At 41.4% G+C, this 14,298-nt stretch overlaps 3 protein-coding genes across 4 annotated transcripts in view; 2 read left to right on the top strand and 1 right to left on the bottom strand.

Moving 5' to 3' along the window:
• The window catches only part of LOC117573588 (serum response factor homolog B), a 45,348-nt gene extending 42,319 nt beyond the window's left edge, over positions 1 to 3,029 (top strand). For both annotated transcript variants that reach the window (XM_052006894.1, XM_034256884.2), the window contains exon 2: positions 395 to 3,029. In XM_052006894.1, coding sequence (XP_051862854.1) covers positions 395 to 1,283 — 889 coding nt within the window. In that variant the 3' untranslated portion in view covers positions 1,284 to 3,029. The remainder of the gene's footprint in view (positions 1 to 394) is intronic.
• Positions 3,030 to 6,882: 3,853 nt separating this feature from the next.
• LOC127565431 (uncharacterized) lies at positions 6,883 to 8,563 on the bottom strand. The gene is made up of 8 exons (XM_052003649.1): positions 8,381 to 8,563; positions 8,152 to 8,306; positions 7,816 to 7,935; positions 7,720 to 7,767; positions 7,600 to 7,671; positions 7,456 to 7,527; positions 7,264 to 7,383; positions 6,883 to 7,143 (listed from the first exon to the last, which is right to left on the bottom strand). Exons 1-8 carry the CDS (start codon positions 8,561 to 8,563, stop codon positions 7,020 to 7,022), a joined length of 894 nt encoding a protein of 297 aa, XP_051859609.1. The 3' UTR covers positions 6,883 to 7,019.
• Positions 8,564 to 9,630: 1,067 nt separating this feature from the next.
• Positions 9,631 to 14,190, top strand: LOC117578283 (hypoxia up-regulated protein 1). The gene is made up of 3 exons (XM_034263720.2): positions 9,631 to 9,836; positions 10,079 to 10,442; positions 10,871 to 14,190. Exons 2-3 carry the CDS (start codon positions 10,093 to 10,095, stop codon positions 13,410 to 13,412), a joined length of 2,892 nt encoding a protein of 963 aa, XP_034119611.1. The 5' UTR covers positions 9,631 to 9,836; positions 10,079 to 10,092; the 3' UTR covers positions 13,413 to 14,190.
• Positions 14,191 to 14,298: the final 108 nt, after the last annotated feature.

The raw sequence follows: 14,298 nt of genomic DNA, 5'->3' as shown, positions 1-14,298 counted from the left end.
AACGATAAAAAGAAGCAAGCAATATGTTATCGATAATTGCCATTGCTTATTGCTTATCGATAACTCGTAGTCATTAATTTAGTACTGTGCAAAGATTTTACAACAAATTTAAACTTTTAATAGTCACTTTCATTTTTTTTTTTAATATTAATTAATTAATCTATAAGATATTTCGGCTGTGTTTAATTACTTGTTATGATAAGCAATTTGGTGTTTATCGAAGGGTGAAGAGGGGGGCAAGTAGCATTACAAATACATATACACACATGTATGTGTGTGTGTGAGTTATGTTCGATTGTCGCACAGGTTTTTCTCGTATTTACCTTTTTTATACAGTTTCCACACGTAACTAACTTTCCCTACCACTTTCTCTCTCTTTCTCGCTCGCTCGCAGAACCGAAAACAGCAGCACGACGGAATTGGCGCGTGAGAATCTCTTCCAGCCCAACATGGACGACGCCAAGCCCAACATGAACAACAACAACAACAACAAGTCGTCATATGGCGATAATAATGTCGCGAATGCCACAACAGGACAACAACAACAACAGCAGCTGCAACAACAACAACGCACCATCTGCTCCATTGAGAATCATCAGTCACCGCATCGTCCCAACTGCAATACGAACAACTCCTCCACCTCCTCGTCATCCTCCTCAGCGTCCTCAGTCTGTACAGCGGCACGCAAGCGCCATCTATCGAACAGCAATCTGGTCAACGATCTGGAGATACTCGATCGCGAACTGAGCGCCATCAATGCCCCAATGCCGTTAATTGATCCGGAAATTACCCAAGGCGCCGAGCAGCTGGAAAAGGCGGCGCTTTCCGCTGCCCGCAAGCGATTGCGCAGCAACAGCAGCGAGGATGAAAGCGATCGTTTGGTCCGCGAGGCGCTCTCACAGTTCTATATGCCGCCGCAGCGTCTCATCTCGGCGATCGAGGATTGTCCCCTCGATGTTGTCGGCATGGGCATGAACATGGTGGTGGGCGGTGGAGGATCAGGCGCTGGCGCCACCAATTTGCTAGACGGCAGCGGCAACAGCAGCAGCAAACGCATCAAGCTGAGCAGCAACGTTGGTGGTGTGGCAAGTGATCATCTCGATCTGGTCGATTTCGATATGAATCAGAATCAAAAGGACTTTGAGGTGATCATGGATGCACTGCGTCTGGGGACGCCAAGTCCGCCGAGCGGCGCCAGCAGCGATTCATGTGGACAGGCGGCCATGATGAGCGAATCGGCGAGCGTGTTTCACAATCTTGTGGTCACCTCGCTGGAGACATGAAAGTATCAGTAAGGCAGTAATGCAGTAAGGCAGTAAAGCAGGTAGCACAGGTGCAACATGCTCCACAAACAACCAATAACAAAACAAAACAAACAAACATTTACAACAATTTCAAAACAAGACAAAGAGCAAAGAGTTTTTAGGTTAAGTTTTTTAGTTCGTAAGTTCTAGCTAATAAGCCTATAGTTTTAGTCTAGACTCAAGCGGGCAGGGAACATGCGGGGGGGTAAAAACGTAAAAAACGTTTAAAGTAAAAAGTACAGTTGAAAAGCAAAAAACAAATACAACACAGGTCGGTCAGTATTACCCAGCTATATAGATCTATATAGTATATATAGCGAGATATAGCCGACTTGCTGCAAAACGCGTCTCGCAAATTGTGTACAAACTTTGTTTGTTGCTTTGTTTAATTGTATTGTATTGTATTTTTTTTATACACATATATATTTATTAGCATGTAAGCGAGAGGAAAACACAATAACAAAAATCAAAGAATTTGTAGTCAAAAAACAAAAACAAACAAAAACCAATCAATATCAAAAACAAAACAAAACAAAAGAAAAAAAATACAAAAACAGTGAGAGCGCCAGACAGAGACAGCAACAGAGCACTTCAGTTTGTTCGATGAAGAAGAAGGGAAAGAGGGAAAAGCGCCCGCGACTCAACTTCCAATTTTGCACATTCCAGGCTTTAATACTCGCGTCGTGTGCGCTCGCTTCTTCCCGATCGATAGGCAACATTTATCGATTACAAACACTGTCACTTGCATGTTGCTGTGCTTCCAAATCCAAATCCAAATCCAAAACAAAACAAAAGTGAAGAAAAAAAAATGTCAACAAAAATGAAAACAATATATATCGAAAAGAAAAACAGTTCCTGCCGCTAAAGAATTTTCCACGTTTCTTTTCACTTTCAGACAGCATTTTTTTTTTTTTTGTCTTTTTCCAATTCTGCTAGTCACAAAAAGCAAACGCAAAAATCGAAGAGGAGTTTTTTTATGATGGAAATATGATGATGATGATACACTTTATTTGACTCGTCCCGCATTCGCTTCCAAGCAAATTCCAATTCGAATTCCAGTGAAGCATCAAAATGAAAAGAAAGAAAAAAACACGAAAAATACAATCCAAACAAACAAAAAGAAAAAAAAAACAAACTGTGATCGTAGGTCACGTCGCACCTATTAAATAGAGAGATTTTTGTTTTTAGTTTTAACAAAACGGGCACACTCTTTTTGTTTTTTCGATAACTGGAAGCGAATGCAGGCAAGGATAACGGTTTCATTTTCCTTTTTATATACAAAACAAGAAATTTTCTAATTTGCTACAAACTCTTTGAACTACTGTGCACAACAACAACAACAAGAACAAGAACAAAACAAACATTTGTAACAAACAACAACAAAATGAATTAAATAGCAATTAAAGAGAGAAGCAAAATAAAAACATACAAAAAGTGCAATTAGAATTTTTTAAAATATTGACGCAAACAAAGAAACAAAAACAAAAAAAAAATGATGAAAGAAAGAAAGAAAATCAACAAAAGTGCATTCAAAAGAGAATTATGTAAACAAATAAAAATATAGTATTTAAAAACAAATTGAACATAAATGGGAAAGCAACAACAAACAAACAAACATCAATTTAAGGCAAACAACAAAACAAAAAAATGCAAAACAAAAAAATGCAAAAAAAAAAAATACTACAAAAACAAAAACAATTTTTTTCTTCGAAAAAAAAAAAGAAATGGCTGTGATAGAAATTTAAGTTTTTTGCTTAAGAGTTATAAATACAACAAACAACAAAAACAAAATCAAACAAAATGAAAAGAATTCAACAAAAACAACAACAACAACAAAATGATGATATATGTACATATACATATATATTATCAACAGCATTTAGTATTAGTAATCAGAGAAACAGAAAAACGAAAAAATAAGAAAGCTACAGTCGAGTGTGCTCGACTGTGAAATACCCGCCACCTATTTGTAGAGAATACACAAAGAATGTGAAATGTGACCAAATCTTAAATAACTTTCCAGTTAACATTGTCCGATTCCGATTCGTAACGAAATTTTTGCATAAACCATTGAGATTATCGTCTAGCACGTTATTAACATATTTCTACCCCACATAGCGTAGCGGGTATATACGAAGCGAAGAACAAACGAACGAACAACAACAACAAAATAAGCAAAAGTTGCAAGCCGAGCTTCAAAAAGAGCAATAAGAGAGTGCCTCTCTCATTTTCCCTCTCTCTCTCTCTCGCACGTCTCTAGCATGCAACTTTCGCTCGCAGCTTTCATTGATTTTTATATATATATTTTTCGCATTCGCGCATTTCTCTATCAAATTTGTAAGCTTTCGTTTGAGTTTTTGTTTTGGTTGTTTTTCGGTTTCATTTTGTTGTTATCCCGTTTTTTCAGCTGCAGCGCCAAAAAAACGCCTCAAAAGAGAATATAAGAGAACAAAGAAAAGAAAACAAAAAAAAAAAACAAAACAAAACAAAAAAAAAACCAACACAAACTTGATGCCTGTTGGCAAATATTACCAACTAATTATTATTAATATGTAACTATCATTATCATTATTATTATTGTATTTTTTATGATGATACTTTGGCGGAGCGTCGTTCCAAAGAAGTCTTCTAGCCTAGTTAAACTTTACACACACACACACACATACAATCTAGTATATACCATTCACATTATTCGCATTATTATTGATATGATTATTATTATTTAGTATTGTTTTGATTGCCAAAAAAAAAAAAGAAACAAAAAACGTAAAAACAATGATTATTATTAGTGGCAAAAACAAAGCTCATTGCTTAAGTTTTAAGCTTAAATTTTAAAGAATTGTATCGTTAACAAAACTGCAAAAAAAAATCATAAAGGCTTCTTTCCCACAATACAAAATTTGAGAATGTGAAAAGATGTTCATAGTGGAAAGGACAATTATTGGAGTCTTTCCTTTACCATTAAATCTATTAACGTTTTTTTTTGTCCTATTTTTTTTTATTGTATTATTTTATTTTTCGTGTTTAACTAGAAAAATTTTAGACGTACTACATATATTATTATTATGCTGATTATTATGATTATTATTATAAATGCTTATGACAATTATATTTCCATTTTAGTTAATATACATATATACTTTATGCCTAGGAGCAATTCTACTAAGCGTTCAGAGCTACAAAATAAATTATATACAAAAAATGCAAAAACCATTATTTTATTTTTCATTATTATTTCTTATTAGCTACGTACGTTTTCGTTGTTTCAGTTTTCAGTTCTTTAGCAACCAAAAATAATGATCAATTCTATCTGCTGGAATTTCCATTACACTTTGTGAGCAAACCTTGACTTGAGCTTCGACTAAGTTGGCAGCGCTGTCGCACATTTGTGTGTGTATATGTGCGTGTGTGTGAGAGTGTAACTATAGTGCATGCGTAAGCAGCTTTCATAACCTTGTTCAAGTGTTGTTACTCTTTTATTTTTTTTCATTTTAAATTTTCTGTTGCTCTCTCATGAGATCATCCCCGTGTGCTATAGAAATAATATTTTCGGCGATTTGCTTAGCTGAACTGAACTCTGCGTGGTTTTGCGACCCAGCTCAGGGTTATGTCTCCACTGCTGTATTTTTGGGGGTCAAACACACACGCACACACACACACACAGTGCAAAGCACTGTGCCATATGCTCACATACCAACGCAACAGCTGTAGAGTGAATGGCAGACAGGGAGAGGAAGTGATAGTGAGTGCGCGTGAGAGCGAGAAGGCAACAACAATACAAATTGTTCCGTTGACTGATTGCATTTCGTTTTGTTTTGAATGCCAAATTTCAAAGCTTGCTTCAAATTTTGTTTTGTTTTTTTTTTTTTTTGCTTCGGCAAGCCAATAAGGTGAGGGAAGTCGGTGAGTTTCAGTTTGTGTGGTTGGCGCGAGTGCGAGCGAGGCAGACGAGGTGGGTGAAAGAGGGAGGGGAGCATTGTTTGGCATTGCCAATGTCGACTGTCGTTCAACGACACGATGATGAGCTTGAACCTTTAACGAAACGGAATAAAATGAAATTCAAAAATAAACAACAAGTTTGTTGTGTGTTCGCTAATTAGCTCTTAGATGCTGCCAATGATAATCGATATCGATTAATCGAAACGATCTTAACGCTCGCTTCAATCTGTAGTTTTACTTTGATTTCTATGCATTACTTTTTTTGTTTTTATTATTTCAATGCCTGTATCTTCCAATTAAGCATTCCATTTCCAAAACAAACAAAAATAAATAATACAAAAGAATACCAAATTAATATTCCAAGCTTCCAGCTAATTTGCTTCCTTTTTGAAACTATGTTTTTGACACACACACGCAAACACACACACATACACAACACTAAAATAATACCTCTTAATCTATGGACCAGTTTTATGACGTTTTTCTCTGCGTAGATTTACTTGAGTTTTATTAAGTAAACCGGGAAATAAACCAATTAAAACAACACATAACACATACATATAAACAAACAAACACTTGCTTATTAGATGTTATCATCGATAACGTCGATATCAGCAGCTATCGATGCCGTGTAACTATCGTGTATATCGTAGAAAGAAACGTTTTTCTTACTTCCTTTTTGATGATTACGTTTACGTTTAGTATGTAGAAAGAAGCGCATTGAATACTCACTCATACATACATACAAACAAACTTACATGCTAGGATAAGTGCATACATACAAACATACATACATACTATATACAACAAATACATACATACATACATACACGCATACATACATATACAACAAATATATATATACACATCGTAGTTGTAGCATAATAACGATGACATTTAAGGATACATAAGTGCTTTTTAATGGAATATATAGACCGCAAACAAAATAAAATGAGAATAATGAACAAACATACTTATTATTATAAGAAATTATTTGTAAAATACAGCAACAAAAATGAGGAAAACAAGTAAAAAGAATGAAATAAAAAGTGCATAATAAAACCGAACAAAAAAATACATTCTTATATACCATATATGAATATGTATTGCACATACACGTTTGAACATGCACGTGCATGTGTGTGCAGGTGCAGGTATTTATATGTAGTATATCAAACTATATATACAACAAAACATATATACACCACACATATATATAATTGTACGTATTTATTATGAGTTGCTTTTAGTGTGATAATTCTTAGTAAAACGACATAAGAACATTTGCAAAAATAAAATTGATACCAACCAAAAAGAAGAATCGTTTAATTATTTTGGCATTCTGAAATACAAAGTTATCGATTTTACCGATAGCTTCGATGCTCTTTCTCTTCACACATGTGTGTGCAATCTGGCATCGATAAATTAAAAAAATCAAACAACGGCATTTAGTTAAAAGTTTTATTAGCCTGTTATCGATTTGCTGTTCAATATGCTGCTGATCCTTGGCTGCATGGCGCTGGCTGGAATACGCTATCGCAGCTGAACAAATAACTGGTTGGACACGGTGGCGCCGCAACTGAAGATCCACTGTAACCACCGCCGGATGATGATCCTCCGTAACTGGACGCTTGAGGTGAGCCCAACAGCGCATTAAGCATACGAGCGTATCCCGAGGATTTGGGTGCTGAATAGCTTGTAACGGACGGGGCTGAATATCCAGAAGACTTAGGCGCTGAATAGCTTGGTGCAGCAGGCACAGAGTAAGATGGTGTCTTAGGCGCTGAATAACTTGGAGCTGCTGGTGCTGAATAGCTTGGCGCGGCAGGTGCTGAATAGCTTGGAGCTGCAGGTGCTGAATAACTTGGAGCTGCAGGTGCTGAATAACTTGGAGCGGCAGGTGCTGAATAGCTTGGAGCAGCTGGAGCCGAGTAAGATGATGCCTTAGGCGCTGAATAGCTTGGAGCTGCTGGTGCTGAATAGCTTGGAGCAGCTGGAGCCGAGTAAGATGATGCCTTAGGCGCTGAATAGCTTGGAGCTGCTGGTGCTGAATAGCTTGGAGCAGCTGGAGCTGAATAGCTTGGAGCAGCAGGTGCTGAATAACTTGGAGCGGCAGGTGCTGAATAGCTTGGAGAAGCAGGTGCTGAATAACTTGGAGCAGCTGGAGCCGAGTAAGATGATGCCTTAGGCGCTGAATAGCTTGGAGCTGCAGGTGCTGAATAGCTTGGAGCTGCTGGTGCTGAATAGCTTGGTGCAGCTGGAGCTGAATAGCTTGGAGCAGCAGGTGCTGAATAACTTGGAGCAGCTGGAGCCGAGTAAGATGATGCCTTAGGCGCTGAATAACTTGGAGCGGCAGGTGCTGAATAGCTTGGAGCTGCAGGTGCTGAATAACTTGGAGCGGCAGGTGCTGAATAGCTTGGAGCTGCAGGTGCTGAATAACTTGGAGCAGCTGGAGCAGAGTAAGATGATGCCTTAGGTGCTGAATAGCTTGGAGCTGCAGGTGCTGAATAGCTTGGAGCTGCTGGTGCTGAATAGCTTGGTGCAGCTGGAGCAGAGTAAGATGATGCCTTAGGTGCTGAATAGCTTGGAGCTGCAGGTGCTGAATAGCTTGGAGCTGCAGGTGCTGAATAGCTTGGAGCGGCAGGTGCTGAATAGCTTGGAGCTGCAGGTGCTGAATAGCTTGGAGCGGCTGGTGCTGAATAGCTTGGAGCGGCAGGTGCTGAATAGCTTGGAGCTGCAGGTGCTGAATAACTTGGAGCAGCTGGTGCTGAATAACTTGGAGCAGCTGGAGCAGAGTAAGATGATGCCTTAGGTGCTGAATAGCTTGGAGCTGCAGGTGCTGAATAGCTAGGAGCTGCAGGTGCTGAATAGCTTGGTGCAGCTGGAGCCGAGTAAGATGATGCCTTAGGTGCTGAATAGCTTGGTGCAGCTGGAGCTGAATAGCTTGGAGCTGCAGGTGCTGAATAACTTGGAGCTACAGGTGCTGAATAACTTGGAGCAGCTGGAGCCGAGTAAGATGTTGCCTTGGGCGCTGAATAGCTTGATGATGCAGGAGCAGAGTAACTAGATGAAGCTGGAGCTGAATAACTTGGCGCTGCTGCTGGAGGTGAGTAGCTGGACTGAGAGTTGTAGATGACTGGAGGTCCATAGGCCTGCGAGGGAATAGCCTGGGACGAGCGTGAGATGCGATCTTCGACGTTGCTCTCCGGGATATTAAGATCCTCGAGTACCTCGTTGCTCTCGGCGAAGTACTCGGAGGCGGAAGCAAATGCCACGAGGCAGCTGATGGCCGCAAAAGTTAAAAGACGCGTTCCGTGCATGCTCAGTTATCGGTGGGTTGGTCGAAACTATGCAAGAGCATGCGGTTGAATAGATCTTTTATGAGGTCGGAACCCTTCAGTCAGCAAAAAATCAAATTCTTAACGTTGTCAAATTGCGAAAGTGAAAATGTCGATTTTTTTTATTCCATTGAGTTGGCGGTCTTGTGATGAAATCGCGGGTGCTCTAATTCCGCAAACCGTAAAACTAAGCGAATCCGATTATCGCATACTCTACAACCACACAAATGGCTGAGCTTTAATCTATACAAGAATATCCAAAAATATTCTTCATCATTTTGCTGAAGTTTTCTGTTTAGTACATTTACTCATCCAGCTTTACACAATTCCCCATCGATAATGCTTTTATTGTAGAGTATCGTAATAATATATTTTGACATATGTCAGCATTTGAGGCGCAGACAAGTTGTGTTGGTAAGAAAAGTCTATGTATGTTTAATATCGTCGTTAATTGAGGTGCATGCTGAATGGACAGTATGCTAGAAGTATGTGGGTCAATAAAATTTGCTATTGACTTTTACTTTTAAGGTCAAACTATGACTTGATCTGCACAATTAAAAAATTTGCTATGTAAGGAGTTTAATTCGCTTCAAATTTAACGGATTTCAACTTAAATGTTAGCTAACATTAAAGGGCACTGTTAATGGTGGCGCCACCTGGCGTTTTTTTCGGCATACACCAATCAGCGTTTACATATTGTATGGTTAGTGGTTTAACATTTAGGTATATCGATATTAACTATCATGCTGTTGAAATTAACGCGTATTGGAAATATACCAAAATACCATAAGAAGTGTAACCATATGTTGGTAATTACAATGGTTTTTTTTAAGTGTGAAAAAAATAATAAAAATTTAAAAATAATGTAACGCAGCTGAAAGAATAATTTCTTTATATTTATGTATGTTATTCAGCTGCATAAAAAAAATGGTTGTTTGTGGACACACGCCGACAAATAATGGAGCCTTAAAAAAAGCACTATTTTTGCCATCGATGTTTGTGCCATCTCTATTCTCCACCTCTACACGTCAACGCTTTCTGCTTCTTCTACGTTTTCTTTCCCCCAACATCTGACTGAAAGCAGCAGAGCAAACAGCGGCTACTTAAACTCGCAGCAGTTTCGGCATTAGTAAATTGTAGATGTTGTTAATTATCACAGAATTGCTGAAATAAAATAACAGAAGCCGAGTGTGTGGCATCAAATACTCATTGTTGCGAACAACGCGCATACCAACTAACTAACTGAATACGACACGTAAGTACGAATTACAATTACCTTAGTGAATGGTTGTGGAGGGGGGAAAGTGAAGGGTTGCCGCTTTTCTACCAGCTGCTTTGGTTCTTTGCTTGCGTTGGCAGAAAATCAAATGTGCTGTGTTAAAAGGTTATTGCTCTCTCTCTCTTGCCAAATTGTGCATTCTTTTATTTCACCCACATTTTAACTAAATTTTTTGTCATTTCCGTTTCTGCCTGTCTCTTTCTCTCTCGTTTACACAGAGTGACTTGTTAAAATGTTGCAGCAAAAGTTGCAACTAGGCTTCGGCGGTGTGCTGCTGATGCTGTTGTGCATCATGGCATTCCAGCCGCACACAACTTTTGTCCAGTCGGCAGCTGTGATGAGCGTGGATCTGGGTACCGAATGGTTTAAAGTGGGCGTCGTATCGCCCGGCGTCCCAATGGAAATCGCTTTGAATCGTGAATCGAAACGCAAAACGCCGGCAATCATTGCATTCCGTGATGGCGTTCGGACCATTGGCGAGGATGCTCAAACGATTGGTATTCGTGACCCGACGGCAGCTTATGGTTATCTGCTCGATCTGCTGGGCAAGACCATTGACAATCCCATTGTTGATCTATACAGGTGAGCGCGAGAATAAAGTGTGCGTGCTATATATGTACATATGTGTGCGTGTGTTTGTGTGCGAGCGAGACTGGGCCACGTCATGTTAAGTTTCTGTGTGACGTTACGTTAATGTTACGCTAACGCTAACACTTATGTTAATGTACAGTGCACGCATTTACATGATGCTGTTAAACACACACTCTGTAATTGCAGCCTGCAATGGCGCATGTTAACTTAACAGCGCAGCTCACTGTAATTTGTAATTTGTCCTTTTATTCGACCCGTTGGCTTTAAAGTGCGTTAGTGATCGATTACATTAGATAGTTGCGCACCCATATTTTATTATTTATCATTAAATTTAAAATTAACGCTTAACCTACGGAATTATGGTAGTAATTTGAAATGAATCTTTTCCATGTTAATGTAATTTGAATTTTTAATTTCAGAAAACGTTTTCCCTACTACACGATTGTGGGTGACAAGGAGCGCAACACGGTTGTGTTCAAGAAGGGCGACACCGAGGAGTTCAGCGTGGAGGAGTTGATCGCCCAACTGCTGGCCAAGGCCAAGGAATACGCTCAGGAATCGACCGAACAGCAGATAACCGAATGCGTCCTCACCGTACCCGGCTACTTTGGCCAGGCGGAACGTGAAGCGCTTCTCGTCGCCGCTCAGCTGGCGAACCTGAAGGTGCTGCAGCTAATCAATGACTACGCTGCCGTCGCACTCAACTATGGGGTCTTTCATCGCGGCGAGATCAATGAGACGGCTCAGTATTTCCTGTTCTACGACATGGGTGCCTACAAAACGTCAGCGGCCGTTGTCAGTTATCAGGTGGTGAAGGATAAACAGACCAAGGAAACGAATCCGGTGGTGCAAGTGCTGGGCGTTGGCTACGATCGCACTCTTGGTGGCCTAGAGATTCAGTTACGTTTGCGCGACTATTTGGCCAGCGAGTTTAATGCGCTGAAGAAGACTAAGACCGATGTGACAACGAGTCCGCGAGCCCTGGCCAAACTATTCAAGGAGGCGGGACGCCTTAAGAACGTGCTGTCGGCCAACAACGATCATTATGCACAGATCGAGAATCTGCTCGAGGATCATGACTTTAAGCTGCCGGTTTCACGCGAGAAACTCGAAGAGTTGTGCGCCGATCTGTGGCCACGCACCACAAAACCCCTGGAGGATGCTTTGGCCTCCTCGAATCTGTCATTGGATGTGATCAATCAGGTGATTCTGTTCGGCGGCGGCACACGTGTGCCACGTGTTCAGGAGACCATCAAGGCGCTGATCAAACAGGAGCTGGGCAAGAATCTGAATGCCGATGAGTCCGCCACAATGGGTGCCGTTTACAAGGCAGCCGATCTCTCCAGTGGCTTCAAGGTGCAAAAGTTTATCGTTAAGGATGCGGTTGTCTTCCCCCTGCAAGTGGCCTTTGAGCGTGATCCCGGAGATGGAGGTGCCGTTAAGCATGTGAAGCGTGTGCTTTTCGCTCAAATGAATCCCTATCCCCAGAAGAAGGTCATCACCTTCAACAAGCATACGGATGACTTTGAATTCTATGTGAACTATGGCGATCTGGAACGTTACAGTGCCGCCGAAGTGGCCGCGCTTGGCAGCCTGAATGTGACGCGTGTGCAGCTGCAGCAGGTGAAGGAGCTGTTGGAGAAGTCCAAGAAGGACATTGTCGACAACAAGGGCATCAAGGCGTACTTCTACCTGGACGAATCGGGCATCTTCCGTTGCACGGGCGTTGAGTATGTCTACGACAAGCAGAAGCTGGACGAGGAACTCGACGAGGACAGCACGCTGGCCAAGTTGGGCAGCACCATCAGCAAACTGTTCACCAAGGAGGCCGAGAAGACTGCCGATGGCGAAACCCAGCAAGGCGAACAGCCAACCGCTGAGGAGGAGGCCCCCAACAGCGAGGAGTCTGCAAAGCCCAAGAAGTCCGATGAGGAGGCCGCGACAGGCAGCAAAACAGAGGAGCCATCGACGACGACAGCGGAGGCCAAAAATGAGACAGTTAAACTGGTGACGATTAAGACGCCGGTGGTGCATACATCAGAGCTCAAGTTTACAGCTCCATTGAGCGGTGCCGGTTACGACAGTTCGCTGGCCAAGCTGCTGGCCATCAACAAGGTGGAGGAGCAACGCATACGTCTCGAGTCCGCATTCAATGCCCTCGAATCCCATATTGGTGAAGTGCAACAGAAGCTCGAAGAGGCTCCATATGCCGACTGCGCCACCGCCGAGGAGAAGGAGAAATTGTTGGCCGAGTGCAGCAAACTGGCGGATTGGCTATACGAGGATGTGGAGAATCCCAAGCCGGAGCTCTACGAGAATAAGCTGGCCAAACTGCAGAAGCTGTCGAATGTGTTCTTGGCCCGCCACTGGGAGCATGAGGAGCGACCGGATGCCATCAAGGCGCTGAAGGGCATGATTGAGGGTGCCGAGAAGTTTATGACTTCGGCCCGCAATCTCACCAAGGAAACGAATCCCGACAAGGATGTCTACACGCAAGTGGAGATTGATACATTGAACAAGGTGATTGATGAAACGAACGCGTGGCTGAAAACCGAGGTGGCTGCCCAAAAGAAGCTAAGTCGCAGTGACGATGTCCGTTTGACCGTCAAGGATATCACCGATAAGATGTCGGTCCTGGATCGTGAGGTCAAGTATCTGATGAATAAGATCAAGAACTGGAAGCCTAAGGCCAAACCCGAAATCAAGAAACCCAAGGAGACAACAACAACGGCGGGCGGCGATGAAGCTGAGGCGTCTTCTGGCAGCGGAAATGGCAGCAATGCTGAGGAGGAGCGAACGGAGGAAGCAGCGACGTCGGAGAATGCTGAGCAGGCTGAGGCGCCCAACACGGCGGAGGAGGCAACAGTAGCCGAGGAGGATGAGAAGAAGGAGGAGCAGGAGAAGGAGACAGTGACTGCCACGCCTACGGTGGATGCAAATACGCCACACAGTGAACTTTAAATGCATGACAAAAACACTTCAGCACATCATTGGCAACAGATCGAAAGAGGGAAAGAGAGAGAGATATAGAGATAGATGAAGAGGAAGAGCGTAGGAGAGCTAGAAGGAACACAGTCACACACATACACTTTGCACATGTTTACAGTCAGTGGGCAGGGACATAATTTGATTGTGGAGCACGCTTGCATTTGGGCATCGATGTGCCATCGATCACACTCGATGACTTCTTTTTTTCTACAACCAGGGGAGGGGGAGCGGGGTTTGACAATCGATAGCGGAAGGTGGACTGATAGGCCGATCACAGAGGGGGTACGGGCGGGGATGCCCATTGCTTGACGTGCCCAACAAACAAAGACAAAAAAAGAAAACAAAACTTAAGCGATTCTAGCATTTTTTTTTTTGTAAATTATTTTGTTCAAACTAGCTAATGGCGAGGCATTCAATTATGCTACATATAAATCGTAAAAAAAAATATTGTAATGAAAACACAAAACGAAAACATAACATTTAATATTCAAGTTTCATTCCGTTGTGCTTTAAGTTCTTCGATTTAATATGCCTGGATATATTATCTAAATAAACTTAAATAAAATACAAAGACTTGAAGTACTCCCCACCCCTTCCTAATCAAACAAATAGTACATACATAAATATAGGACACTTATTTTATGTGACCCTCCCCCACACCACCACCAACAACAAATTCCCTTTGAATAGCCAATCAGCATTACAGAATGTAAAACACAATACAAAAACAAAAAACATTATAATTGTATCATTATGAAAAACGAAAAACAAAGCGTAAAATACTGGGAAAAGCTCAAAAATAAATTAAACAAAACAATGTAGTTTATTATTATAAATTATTAGTAAATGTTTTATTTCA

This window comes from Drosophila albomicans, chromosome X, assembly GCF_009650485.2.
Source record: "Drosophila albomicans strain 15112-1751.03 chromosome X, ASM965048v2, whole genome shotgun sequence".
Classification (NCBI taxonomy): Eukaryota; Metazoa; Arthropoda; class Insecta; order Diptera; family Drosophilidae; genus Drosophila; species Drosophila albomicans.
Note: the sequence above shows the minus strand (reverse complement) of the source record. Positions and strands in the feature narration are given on the sequence as shown.